Source organism: Salmo trutta, chromosome 39 (genome assembly GCF_901001165.1).
Source record: "Salmo trutta chromosome 39, fSalTru1.1, whole genome shotgun sequence".
Taxonomy (NCBI): domain Eukaryota; kingdom Metazoa; phylum Chordata; class Actinopteri; order Salmoniformes; family Salmonidae; genus Salmo; species Salmo trutta.
In genome coordinates, this window is record NC_042995.1 from 22,382,677 (window position 1) to 22,397,788 (window position 15,112).

Here is a 15,112-nt window from a genome sequence, read left to right on the forward strand (position 1 = left end):
TTTCCTCAAGTGGAAATCAAGTTGATATGGGCCCTGTTCAAAATAGTGCAGTGCACTATATATGGAATAGGATGCCATTCGGAATGCAGCCACGGTATGCTCGCTTCTCATATAAATGTGTAATTGCAGCCAGGTGCCAGGACAAGGTAGAGGCATGGATATCCTTTGATCACAAAGGTAAAACTCTTTTGTGGCTGATGATGGGATATATTGCTGTATGATTATATTAAGTACACTAGGCATTTTATGGCCTACTTATAAAACGGCAGACTTCCAGTCTTTGCACTAAGCTTGCGCTAACGCCAGTAGCAATTGGCTCGCAAAACTTCCTCTAACTTCCTTCATACTAGACGCAGAGACATACACATGGTATCCACGAGTTCATCTGACTCTGGAGAAGTAGATAAAGGTATTCATTGCCAAAATCCCAAACAATCCCTTTAAGCCACTTGTGGATGAGACTACCTTCCCTAACCCCCTATCCCTCCCTACCTACTCCTTTCTTTAGTGTTCAAATCAAAGTTTATTTGTCACGTGCGCCGAATACAACAGGTAGACCTTACAGTGAAATGCTTACTTGCAAAAAAGGTATTAGGTCAACAATAGGTAAGTAAAGAAATAAAAACAACAGTGAAAAACAGTAGCGAGGCTATATCCAGTAGCGAGGCTACATACAGACACTGGTTAGTCAGGCTGATTGAGGTAGTATGTACATGTAGATATGGTTGTGTTATTATCCTCCATGGCTTTTACACCCTTCCTTTCCTAGTGTAGGAAGCTTGTTCAGAATGCTGTGTACACACCACACATGAGTTCAATTAATATCGGTTTCTCTATGAAAACTCTAGCTGTGCTTTATTGAACCAAAAGTGCAAACCCTGCCCATCTGGCACTCCAGATCCAACGCATAAAGTCATTTGAAAGAAGACATACTATTTGAACTCAGGTCTGATTCGTTCTCACTGCATGGCCCAAGCATCCAGCCCTTAACCTTCTCTAGCCTGATCCCAGAAATGTGTGTGCTGTCTTGCCAGCTCCTATTGCCATTGTCACGCCATGTGTCTGCTGTGACAGAGACCATAGGAGTTGGCAAGATGACACACACATCTGCAATCTGAGGCTAATTAACCTCTGACACTGAAGAAGTTTCATTTGTAGAATGTGTGACCTTACCTTCCCACCCCCTCCAGAACACATTTTTTTCATCATTTATTTACAGACCAGACATTCATTTTTTTATTTGACCTTTATTTAACTAGGCAAGTCAGTTAAGAACAAATTCTTATTTACAATGACAGGCCATACCCGTACGACGCTGGGCCAATTGTGCGCCGCCCAATCACGGCCGGATGTGATACAGCCTGGATGTGTAGCATAAAGTATGGCATAAGACTACAAATGGAGTCAAACTGCACAGTCCAGTTAGACCAATTGCAGGCTTGTGAAATTTGTTTAAAGGCATGTTGTTTATATAGCTAGCTACCAAAATCTCTAGCCTGGTCCCAGATCTGTTTGTGCTCTCTTGCCGGCTCCTATGGTCAATGGCATGCCATACAGTACAAACCGATTTGGGACCAGGCTACCACCAAAATCTCTGTCTTTCTTCTCTAACATGTTTTTCTCCTTCCCTTATTAACCCTCTGTTCACTCTCTTCCACTGCATGATCACACAGGGTCAGTCTTGTGCATGACTCCTGCTAGCAGCCTTGGTAGGTTCCTTCCTGTCCCTTTTTCATTCTCTCACATATTCTTTTAAAGGTTTAGGGTGAAGTTGCCCCTAGACTTTGATCTTGGGTCTCCACTAATGTTTAAGGTTAGGATTGGGGGAGGAGAAGCTGATCCTAGATCTGTACCTAGGGGAAAATTCACCATGGAGCCTTTTTAAATTGGGGGGAGAGCGGGAACAGGCCGGGAGATGTAAGCACTCACAGGTGACACAAAGTTCATGGATGTTGTGACACAGTGAGAGGCACGGTTGTAGAACATTGGGCTAGAGTGCATGATTGATTGTTTTACTGAAAAGCGCCACAAAGTGCTGCAAAGTCCTACATGTCAATTTGAACTCCCCGGTAAGAGATGATTGTTAATTAGCTACTTACTGTCTTATCCCCTAATTATGAAATGTGAAGTGTTATTCTTAACATTATCAGTTTTAGTATATATATTTTTTAAATGCATTCCAAATGAATTGTTTGTTGAAAAGTAGATATTGTATTGTTTACTGTGCTGTGTTGATCCCAGAGACAAATAGAAAGAGGGTGAACACAATTGGTAGAAAAGCTCTCGATCTTGATGGGGCTCTAATTGTTTTCTAGTTAATCTCAATCTTATAATACCAGTCATCATATCTCACTCAGTCCTCTGGGAACAACTGATTGTCGGGCCAAATTTCCTTGATTGTAATTCAGGTTTTTCTCTCTTTTTTTTCTCCCATGCTTTCTCTCGCTTTTGCATTGTGATGTGCACGCCTTCCGCTGGGCTAACCTAACGATGGCTCGCCACTCTCTGTAATATGCGTCATGCCCAAAAACAACAACAACCAAACAATCAACACACGTTGCCATGGTTACCACACTGCCTCCACTGCCTACCTGTTCATTGCTTCCATGGTCCCCCCTTCCTGAAAAAGTACCCATGATGTACAGTGCTACGCCTGCTACTATCTCTGCAACAACAACTCCTGCCACAAGTGTCCCCTACGCAGCAGCAGCGCCAGCCAATCAGGTTTGCTCATTTTAAAGCTTTCTTTCATACAGTCCCAGAGCTCTAAATAAGTGCTTGACGACCATAGTCCATCGAGCTGATCTACTATCATTTCAATTAAAGTAGTCAATTTCTTATTTTACTTCTATGACTGCAGAAGAGTTGACTACTTCAAAATGGTGAAAGCCCTCAATGGCGCTGCCTATGTTAAAACAGGCTTTGGGCCAAGTGTGCCCTCTATCCAACTCTATGGCTGAGCCCAACCTCAACATCCTTCAATTAAATTAGAACTTTATTGTCCCAACAGGGAAACTCATTCATGCTCTAGTCTAGTCTGCTACTGTGGTATATTTCAATGTCTGCCACAGGTGTCAGAATGTGTTGGCTTTTATTTCAGAGGACTGCTGTACGTTTTGTACAAGTATATGTTTAGTAATTTATTGGGCGTGTCACACAATGACCCAGTGAAGCACTTATTCAGAGCTCTCACATTTGCAAATAATAGTTGTCTTGTGTTGCATTAGATCCTAGTTTTTGTTTTGCATGTATATTGTTTTTCATCCACTTTACTTTGATGTCAAGTTTCCCTCTTCACCTGCGTTAGAAACATCACCTGTATGTTTCGTGACACACGAACGCACATACACTTTTTTTCCACCTAAAAAAAGCCTAGCCGCTCCATCTCCATCCACCATGTTGGCTCCTGTCAGCAAACGCAGCTTCACTCTCTGACTCCTTGTTCGGCTTGGCGGTGATGGGTGAGGACGAAAGCCTTGAGGAAACTGTCGATCCAGGGTGGCCACCTCTGCTATATTAGTGTTACAGGAGACAGGACGATGCCTCCAGAAAGACCTAAAATGGCTCCAGATAAGCACAGTTACTAGCTAGACGCATGCCTCTGTATCAGCAGGGGCCGGGAAGTTGCAGTTGGGTGCGTAAGTCGGGTGACGTACACACACACAACCTCGTTTATTAAACCTGACAATTACAGTGCACTGCCAGGTGGAGTGCCCGCAGCAAACAATCAGTCTCCCATTAAACCCACTTAGCAAGGCTTTGAGCGGTGGCCACATTACAGGCTTGATGAGATTTGATTTACATCTCAGTGGTCAGTGAGCTTTCCCAGAAATGTATTGGACGGATGACGTCGTTCCATGATCATCAAGACTTCCGGTTGCCGGTGAATGTTCATTATTTCACACTGTTCCCTCAAATTGGTTTATATTGAGAGATTCTCAGTGTAGAAAGTGATGGTTGGTTTTCTGTTGGTTTCACATCATTATATTTTCAATCCCAGGCTTTATTTGGTCAAAAAATGGACCAGAAAATGTACTCTTACACATCATACAGGGCGTTCAGAAAGTATTTATACCCCTTGACTTATTCCACATTTTGTTGTTACAGCCTGAATTCAAAATTAATGAAAATGTTTTATTTTTTTTTTCGCAATCTTTTTGAACATGTAATACAGATTTCTCCTTTACATAAGTATTCACACCCCTGCATCAGTACTTTGTAGAAGCACCTTTGGTAGCGATTACAGCTTTGAGTCATCTTGGTTATGTACCAATCTTGCACATCTGGATTTGGGGTTTTTCTCCCTTTCTTCTGTGCAGATTTTTTTTCAAGGTCTCTTAAGTTAATTGAGGAGTGACATTGAACAGCAATCTTCTAGTCTGGGCTTTGGCAGGCCACTCAAGAACTTAAGCAGAGATGAGGAAGTCATTAAAAAAAATCATGTTAAACACTATTATTGCACACAGAGTGCAACTTATTATGTGACTTGTTAGGCACATGTTTTACTCCTGAACTTATTTAGGCCTGCCATAACAAAGGGGTTGAATACTTATTGACTCAAGACATTTCAGCTTTTCATTTTTTATTAAAAAAAATACAGAAAAACACAATTCCACATTGACATTATAGGGTATTGTGTGTAGGCCAGTGACCATAAATCACAATTTAATACATTTTAAATTTAGGCTGTGATAACAAAATGTGGAAAAAGTCCAGGGGTGTGAATACTTTCTGAAGGCACTGAAACTTTAACATGTTAGACGCCTTTAATCAAGACTCTAGAATTTCAATTGATATTCTAAAAAATATTCTCTCTCCCAGCATTCTCCTCCCAGCATCTAGTCTGTATGACCAACCACGCTAATAATATTACTGGCACATGACTTATTATTGCTGCCTATGATGTTTTATTATTGTAGGTCTACTATTACGGATAGGTCTCTCCACCATTTTCCTCAAAACTCAATAAGCAGTCCCACTTGCTATTTATCATTCATGACTAGCAATTTCCTTGATATTGTTCTGTTTTTGGACCATGACCAGGGAGAAATATGACTTTGCCCTTAAGATTTTTTAATGATTACCTTAGAAACACACACCCATCGCCATTTTGTAGCCTCTCCAGAGGGCGTTCCAAATGGCACCCTATTCCCTACAGTGCACATAAAGCCGTTTGGGCCCTAATCAGTGATGTGGTGCACTATACTGGGAAAAGTGTTCCATATGGGGGACTAACCTGAATCCCAAATCAGCCCCTATGCACTTGTGTGGATCTGAGCGGAGTGCATAGGTGTAAGCAATGGATAGGGATTCAGGGTATATGCCGTCACAGTCCAGACACAACCCAGCTACAGTATTACATGAGTTGTCTATCTATAATATATCATATACATTGTGTTTTCACAGTAAGATTTTTAATAGTTTGGTTTGAAACAGCGTAGCGTGTTTGATATAGGTGAAGTGGACTCTCTTTTTAAGGCCCAGTGCAGTCAATGTGATTTTCCTGTGTTTTCTATATATTTCCACACTATGAGGTTGGAATAATACTGTGACATTGCGAAGATGATGATAATGCCCTTTTAGCTGACATTTCAGCATGTTTTGGTGGGATGGAGTTTTGGCCTGCCTGGTAATATCACCAGGCAGTATATGTTAATAGACCAATAAGGAAGAGAGTTCCAAACCATTAACAGCTAATTTGTTTTTCCATCCCCACTCAGACCTCTCCAAGACTGCTTTGTGCTATTTCTTTTATTTAATTAACAATCACAGTAAGGTACTTAATTGTTACCCAGAAGTGATTTGATATTGAGATTAAAACGGCTGCATTGGACCTTTAAAGGACAGGACACACCATAAATGATATTGGCCTGCTGGGTGTCGACGAACGGTGCTGATTCAACATGTAGCTATTTAATATGCTACCCGATGATTTTAACCGTTCATTGACGTAGTCTGTTTTTAGCTTTTAAAGGTCATCTTGAAATACAGACAATTAGGGCTGTCCCCGACAAAATAAAATCTTGGTTAACCGAAAGTCGTCGGTTCTATTTTACCATAAATAGACAAGCCCTGTGTTTTAATAAAATCAACTATATGCATTGAGCTTATCTGATGCTTTAAGCTTACGGTTTGATGAAATAAGACAAATGCCTCAAGAGGGCGACAGAGATCTAGATAGCCAGAAGAAGAAAAAAACTTACCTGACCCTATTCTCCTCCTGCTGGCTTTCGCAGATTCTGCCATTACTCTCCTGAAGTTGCCGGTGATCGTTTTTTTATGTGGAATGCCATTTTATCTTACCACTTCTACCGATCTGCTTCCCAGTTAGGGTTTTCATATGCACATTTTCGTGAAACAGTCACTGTCAAAGTCATGTGGTTAATCAAAATTCTATCTAAATGAAAATGATTCAAGCCTAAAAAGTAACTTATATTGCAATTTCCAATTATGTAAAAATAGCCTACATAAAGCCAACAAATAAAACTATTGCAACCTGCAGGTACAAAATATCCTGATAAAAATAAATATCCTATAAATCACATTGGCTACGCATGGCCTGACTGCAACTAACTTGAAACATTGTAGCAACTATTAACTTGGGTCCGGCTGAAGCTCGCGTTAGCTAACTGTATAAAATATTCTGGGCCCTCCGTTTCCAGCGCCAGTGAGCTCGGGACAGACACAGCTGTAGGCTATTTGCACAAGGGATAAGAAGCAGAGCTTGACTTGGGCAGGAGCTCACCGGAGCTGAGTACCGACACCTCACATTTTCTACTGCTTGAGCTCCTGTTCCTCTTATAGAATATTAGCTAAAAGGAATTGTGGAGCTCCTAAATATAAACAGTACCAGCACACAAAATGAGTACCGGAACTTATTTCAGTCCAACTCCAGCACTGATAAGCTGTAATCAGGTAGCCCTATTTTATGACGTTTCCACTGAATCAGAGGATGCGATTTTTCACTTTCACGCTGGGTGATAATCGAAAGGGAGAGAGCAGGAAAGATTTTTCAAATGCATTAAGGAACTATTGTAATTCTCAATGGATGTAAAAACAGATGTTGTTTGCTTGCTGTTTGAGCTGAAGAACACATTACTTTGAGAAGCTCCACAGGTCATTAGTGGTGGTGCGTTAAGCCAATCAGAAATACTATCAGATCCCCCAAATGGGCACATGTATATGCCTACATTTGCATGCAGGCCAGCTATCCCATAGGTCTACTTTTATGTGTGCGCATCCTTACTCAACGTTGACAGGAGCGGTCCAAACAAAAGACAATAATTCAATTGAAAAAAAATGGTAAATGGAATCAAATAAACCAAAACGTGTTTCTTACAAGTGTAGCATAGGTTGTGCACTCTGCAAACAATGTGTCCACTCTGGCAATGAAAACGGGAAGACTGGAATAATGATATTGAATGCATTAACAGAAATTACCATAACCAAAGTAACAAACTTTGTAGATAAGAAATGATAGGAATTAACAGTAAATGTACTACTGGTGATATACAGTACCAGTCAAAAGTTTGGACACACCTACTCATGCAAGGGCTTTTCTTTATTTGTACTATTTTCTACATTGTAGAATAATAGTGAAGTTATCAAAACTTTATAAATAACACATATGGAATCATGTAGTAACCAAAAAAAGTGTTAAACATATCAAAGCTTTGCACACTCTTGGCATTCTCTCAACCAGCTTTACCTGGAAAGCTTTTCCAACAGTCTTGAAGGAGTTTCCACATATGCTGAGCACTTGTTGGCTGCTTTTCCTTCACTCTGCGGGCCAACTCATCCCAAACCAGCTCAATTGGGTTGAGGTCGGGTGATTGTGGAGGCCAGGTCATCTGATGCAGCACTCCATCACTCTCCTTCTTGGTCAAATAGCCCTTACACAGCCTGGCGGTGTGTTGGGTCATTGTCCTGTTGAAAAGGAATGATAGTCCTACTAAGCACAAACCAGATGGGAAGGCGTATCACTGCAGAATGACGGACAGTTGTTTCTCTTTGCTTATTTGAGCTGTTTTTGCCATAATATGGACTTGGTCTTTTACCAAATAGGGATATTTTCTGTATACCACCCCTACCTTGTCACAACACAACTGATTGGCTCAAACGCATTAAGAAGGAAAGAAATTACACAAATTGACTTAACAAGGCACACCTGATAATTGAAATGCATTCCAGGTGACTACCTTATGAAGCTGGTTGAGAGAATGCCAAGAGTGTGCAAAGCTGTAATCAAAGCAAAGGGTGGCTACTTTGAAGATTCTCAAATATAAAATATATTTTGATTTGTTAAACACTTTTTTTGGTTACTACATGATTCCATATGTGTTATTTCGTAGTTTGTCTTCACTGTTATTCTACAATGTAAAAATAGTAAAAATAAAGAAAAGCCCTTGAATTAGTAGGTGTATCCAAACTTTTTGACTGGTACTGTATGTAATGGAGAATTGTTATACACTAATAATCAAATGCAAACAATTCACACAATCAAGTTATGAAATAATGAATGTGCACAAATTGGCGGGAGAGAGCGTATTCTGGTGAGAGAAGTGCATTGTGCATCTGGGCGCATGGTCAATCCGGCATCTGCATTGGCCTTGGCCATGCAGTATTTACTTTTATACAGCCTCAGCAGAAGTCAGGGCATTCATACTTTTTGCGCTTCACGGAGCAGTGCAGAGCTGTTGTCAAGGAAGTGAGTTTTGTTTTCTGCAGGATGTACCGCCCCAACCTACCGTCAACCAATCATGTCAATGCGGAGCTATGCAGAGCCCTCCGCATTGTTATAAAATTTGTGAGGCGCATGGCGATGCGACGCAGAGCTCAGTTTGGCCTCTGGATGCGTCTGGAGGCTCCGCAGTTGCGTCACACCCTCCATATGAAGCCTCCGACCACATTTTCAGGTCAAGCATAAATTGTTTTAAAGTCTAGGCCTCCGCAAGGGAATAGTTCAGAGGGGGCACAAATGTGTGTGTGTGTGTGTGTGTGTGTGTATATATAGATGTGTATATTATAATATAAATAATTTGTTACTGCTCGACTAAAACAATCTTGGTCGACCAACAGCCTAACTACCAAACAATCGACATTTCGTCTAATTGGCGTCAGCCCCACAGACAATAGTCTTGATCATAAGTACCTGCAGGTCAAACCTCTCACTGCCCTGACACAAATGTGGGGGCTCCCTCTTCTGGCTGAATTGGGAAATACACCAAGATACACTTGTGGGTTTTGTCACATTGGTTATAAAAAGTAATTAGCGTAGACATTGGTTCACATATTTGCAGGATGATTGTACTATGTCCCCTTTGGGGCTGCTGTCTGCAATAAGGATTTCCGTTAAGTGTCATCATAGGCACAAAAAGCAATCAAGTGTCACGCACATCATCTGGTGTTGGCTTTTCTTTTATGGTGGGCCAGGCATCCACCCCTGACTTGTCATTTCCTTTTTTCTGTCCATCATGACCCATTCACTAACTCCATTTTACTGATTATCTGTTGTTACTTCTGTCCTCATCAGTGATATCTGTGTGCTCCATTTCCCAGCATGCATGCATCTCCAGCCTCTGTGTGTGAAGTGACCTTTTGCCTTTGCTAGCATTGATCTGTAACGCATGGAAATAAAATGTCTAAAAGGGAAACGTCATTATTTCAATGCCGTAGCTGGTACAGCGCATCATGGTGGTCCTCTATGCTTCCGCCAGGTCATCAGTATGTCTGCTTTGTAACTGAGGCCTTTCACTGCCATGATAAGCCAATAATTTGCTCTCTGTGGTCCTGTCCAAAAACGACCCCTAGACCCTACCACCTAAACAGTTGACCTATTTTGTATATTTTAAAGAATTGGATAGATGTAGCTCAACCTTTTCCTCTGATATTACTTACACCCATCTAGTATTCTTGGATCTATGGAAGTGCCTAGGGGGGTAGAGGCAAGGGGTTTGGAGAGGGCATCTGTCTGGGTAATTAGCGGTAAGCAACTAGGAGCCAACGGGACATCACACAACATCAATATAACATTCAGCTTTTTCTTTTCTTTTATCATTTTTTTTCTCATAAGTCAAATGACTCCACTCGCGTCATTAAAATGACTTATTATGAGCTTGCAGGATCTACATTACATACACTATATACACAAAAGTATGTGCACACCCCTTCAAATTAGTGGATTTGGCTACTTCCGCCACACCCGTTGCTGACAAGTGTATATAAAATTGAGCACATAGCAATGTAATCTCCATAGACAAACATTGGCATTAGAATGGCCTTACTGAAGAGCTCGGTGACTTTCATAGGATGCCACCTTTCCAACAAGTCAGTTTGTCAATTTTCTGCCCTGCTAGAGTTGTCCTGATCAACTGTAAGTGCTGTTATTGTGAAGTGGAACGTCTTGGAGCAACAACGGCTCAGCCGTGAAGTGGTTGGCTTCACAAGCTCACAGAACGGCACTGCCGAGTGCTCAAGCGTGTAGCTTGTAAAAATTGTCTCTCCTCGGTTGCCACCGTCACTACAGAGTTCCAAACTGCCTCTGGAAGCAATGTCAGCACAAGAACTGTTCATCTGGAGCTTCATGAAATGGGTTTCCATGGCCGAGCAGCCGCACACAAGCCTAAGATCACCATGCACAATGCCAAGTGTCAGCTGGAGTGGTGTAACGCTCGCCGCCATTGCACTGTGGAGAAGTGGAAACGCATTCTCTGGAGTAATGAATCACACTTCACCATCTGGCAGTCTGATGGACGAATCTGGGTTTGGTGGGTGCCAGGAGAATGCTACCTTCCGAATGCATAGTGCCAACTGTAAAGTTTGGTGGAGGAGGAATAATTGTCTGGGGCAGTTTTTCATGGTTCGGGCTAGGCCCCATAGTTCTAGTGAAGGGAGATCTTAACGCTATGACATTCTAGACGATTCTGTGCTTCCAACTTTGTGGTGACAGTTTGGGGAAGGCCCTTTCCTGTTTCAGCATGACAATGCCCCCGTGTACGAAGCGAGGTCCATACAGAAATGGTTTGTCAAGATTGATGTGGAAGAACTTGACTGGCCTGCATGGAGACCTGACGTCAAAGGGAGGGACCAACTCCATATTAATGCCCATGTTTTTGGAATGAGATGTTCTACTAGCAGGTGTCCACATACTTTGTCATGTAGTGTATGTTAGGGATTGGCTTTTTAACCACCCTACAACGACAATCTGGCTCTTGTGCAATCTTTCCTGGATTCCTTGCATCCTCTCTTCTCGCCTCCTTCTCAAAAGGCATTGGAGAAGGTCAGAGGGAACTTGGATCTTCTCCTCCAATATGGTTGAGAAGAAGGCGAGGGGATCAGATGTGAGAAATCACGGAAAGATTAAATGAGATGGAGCCAATCATTTCAAAAGGTTTAGACAATGAACTGATGTTTTTGTTCTCCATTTTTCTTTTTCTTCACCTCTCCCACAGATTATCCTGAAGTAACGGTCAGGAAAGAAATGGAGTGTCAAGAAGCTGCACTACAAAGCCCAAAACAGCCCTTCTGTACATACTACCTACCCCTTCCACTACAGCAACCTGCATGCTAAGAGTGTAATACTACCAATTAACCATAAGATACACACAACAAAAAGATGTATATGTATTGCTAGGAAACTATTGCCATGAAAATGATGACAAAAAAATGATATGTACTGAACGACATACACTTAGTGGAGAGATGGTGTTCATTTTAACTATTGTTTTCTCTGTTAAAGTAATATGGGTCCTTTTATATTTTGTTTTCAAAACGGAACCTCGATCTGCACAAATGTTCACCCTTTGAAAACACCTTATTTGCACTATAAGAGAACTAGTGCTTATTGTCAAAAGTGCTTAATTGTTTTAAACAGGAGAGTCACAGAGAAGCCCCTGGTTGTAACTGGTGCTCCAGACCAAGCTAGAAGGGATTGTTTTACTTTTTGTTTGTTTTAATTCTTTTTAAAAAGACAAATGTTAGGGCAGACTATAGGCTTATGTTTACTCAATGACTGTCCTCTTAACGATGATTTGAACGTGCTCCCCCACCCCCCCATCACCACCACCCCTTTAAAACGGTGTGGTATGCGCTCCATATGAACCACTTGCCAACATTTCATCTCTGGAAAACCAACGGCTTGCCAAACGAAAGTCATCGCGACTGACAGATTGACGGACGGAGTCGGAGTCGGTCTGCAAGGAAACAGACGTGGAACAGCTTCGTGGCCAAAACGTGCAGTCGGGCCTCGTTTTTGTGCACGTCTGGGGGGGAAAAATAACCTAGAATTTCAATTTCTTCTCCTTTGTTAAATTTTCAGTTTTACTTTTGGATGGATGCTGACATTGGCTTGTGGGTGTATTTGTGAATGTGGTTGGTTGGGTGGGAGCCTCACAGGGGTCGGTGTTGGGGAGAGTTATACTGGGCATCAGGGAGTGCTACTAGCCTATATGGCTCCAGTTTGTGTGCCAAGGGCTTCACGAAAGCTTGCGGGTGGCTGAAAGCATATGGCAGGAGGGAGCCTCAGCCTGATGGGCCAAGCCATGGACATCTGCCAGCAGTCTGCAACAGACAGATTGTAAGTCCACCAGAGGCCCCAAAGTCAAGACCACAGGGACAAGGCCTTTGGGGGAGTTAGGGGTGGGGCTAGAAGGAGAGATAAGGGTGAGATCGGCTAGGGGTGAAACAAGTGCTACGACTCAAAAAAAAAGGTGCGTTCGAAGATGCTAGTCATTGTCGTGAGATGACTTGAAGTTTTTGACTGGAGGGCTATCTGTGACTGTCAGTCGTCACCCTGCTATCACCGAGAATCCTGTTTCTATTTGAGAAAAACTGTAGAAGTGCCTAAAAATCCTTTAACTTTAAAACAACAAGCATCTGGAGAAACATACTTTGTCAAAGAAAAAATAAGAATATACAAAAGGATGGTTCAAGCAAAGTTCCCAAAAGTATGTTGACCTATTTAGAGAAAAGACTATTCACTTTTCATGCAGATGCCATGGTTAAAGCAGTACCCTAGTGTTATTGTAAGCATATATTTAACACGACAAAAAGTAACTTTCTGAAAAGAAAATATATAAACTAACCAAGATAGCTTGGTAGAATGTTTAATAAATATTTCATGATGTAATATTTTGTTCTTACCATAGGTTTTTAGTAGTTTACATTGGAAAAAGTGATTGAGAATACAGGAAATTGTGACGTGTGTGTAATGTATGTAACGTGTCTCATACTTTGAGAGTTTATATTCATGGTTGTAGCAGCAATGTATTCACATTTATTTTATGATTTATGATTTATTTTATGATGTTAAGCATCAAGGTATGTGTGTCACCAGAACAATCCATTATTTTATGCCATGATATAGTTAATTGTGTACTAGCATTGTTTTAAACCAACCACCGCGTTATTACCTAATATGTTTTATGAGATGTATGTATTTTGACTCTAAATCACATTTCTTAATACTACACAACCAATTATTTACCTTGTGTATGTGTGTTCAACAAAAAAGATCAGAATCATGACATATATTTTCATGGTGCTTGATCAACACAGACAATCCACAACAAGACACCTTTGGTTAACAAAATAATATGGCACTGGTCTTAGAATTATTTTTTTCTTTCTTTTTGTTCACTTTCACTGAGATTTTCTTCTAAAAAGTTACAGTTTTAATGTAATTTTTGGTGTGGAAGGTGATTGAAGATATTTTTTGGTAAGTTATCGTATTTTATTGTTTTGTCAAATGAGTCAGAATGATGTAACCTATTCTATTTTGAAATGAATGTAATTTATTGAGCTGTGCATCCCTACAAGGTCTGGTCTCTTTAGTCAGCCAATGAGATGCAGATCAGGAGCAAGGGGGTGGAGTCTTAAAGCCACCAATAGAATGCTACTGGATCTCCCTTGCCTTGTCATCAACACAGTTCATCGCATTACAGTAATGAGCAAGGCTTTAGAATTGCTTCTATTGTTCAACAAAAAAAGAGAAAAGAAAATAAGAATGTTAATTGTATAGGTGACATTTTACCCAAAAAATAATTTTAAAAATATGTACTTTTCACTCTAGTATTTCATAACAATATTAAGTTGTTGCTGTGGCAACATAAAGTTGCAATTACTAAAGTTCTGTATTTTTGTAAATTATCTAATCGTTAAGTTTACTTTTTTTCTAGAACACTGCACACATCACTAGATTGTAAAGCAGATTTCAACATTTCTTATTTGTCGTGATTATGACAATTTTCCTTAGCAGCCTCTGTAAAGGTGTAACTTTAACACTTAAGATGTAATAGACAAAGTTACCAATGATATTTAGGATGAAATTATAACAAATGATCTATTAATTGAATAGTTAAGATGTACAACTTTTCCCCTGAGAAAGGACCACTGGTTTCATGCACACCAATGGAAAAATATTTATGAATGTAGTTTGTTAAATTGTTTATCATCAGTTAAGGATTGCACTTCTTCCGGTAAAGTAAAACATTTCATTATTACCGATGAAAATTTCATTAGGTATGGCAAAGTTACTATACACCAGTAATACAGTAAATCTGTTTAATAGTCACTACCAGTTCGTATCAGAGAAATAACCTTTGAGCATCTTGCATGAAAAAAAATAAAGTTTTTATTAATAAACGATAACGTACTGAATGTTTCTAGTTATACCGAAAAACACAAAAAATAGTCTGCACATGAGACAAAAATCCAAGTTGTCCTCAAATGGGGTCATGGTTGTGCCCAAGAGAATGGAATTGTGCTGAGAAATGTAATTTATTTATATGAAATGTGTTGACATTGACTGACTGATAAGAGAAAAATATATAAGCACTTGGGTCAGCTGAGCAGACACAGCTTATCCAAACACTTTGCCTTGTCGTTAGTCCATCGTGCTTAAGGTTTTATGTTCCAGAGCTGTTAAAAATAAACTTTTAAAGGCTGTAAAGTGGTCTCTGCTGAACAGACTTTTTCGTTTATATATATATATATATATATATATATATATATATATATATATATATATATAAATAAAATGCTAAAATGTAAACTTAAAACTAATTTTATTTATATACATGAATTAAATTGTTTGAAGTTTTTACATTTTTTTTTT

The 15,112-nt window shown here is 40.2% G+C and overlaps 1 protein-coding gene across 11 annotated transcripts in view; it reads left to right on the forward strand.

Annotated features, from left to right (window-relative positions):
• The window catches only part of LOC115179675 (muscleblind-like protein 2a), a 78,823-nt gene extending 63,882 nt beyond the window's left edge, over window positions 1-14,941 (forward strand). For 6 of the 11 annotated variants that reach the window (XM_029741338.1, XM_029741342.1, XM_029741346.1 and 3 more), the window contains 3 exons: window positions 1,674-1,709; window positions 2,630-2,724; window positions 11,451-14,941. In XM_029741338.1, coding sequence (XP_029597198.1) covers window positions 1,674-1,709; window positions 2,630-2,724; window positions 11,451-11,465 — 146 coding nt within the window. In that variant the 3' untranslated portion in view covers window positions 11,466-14,941. The remainder of the gene's footprint in view (window positions 1-1,673; window positions 1,710-2,629; window positions 2,725-11,450) is intronic. The other 5 variants (XM_029741344.1, XM_029741345.1, XM_029741348.1 and 2 more) reach the window with 2 other exon arrangements.
• Window positions 14,942-15,112: the final 171 nt, after the last annotated feature.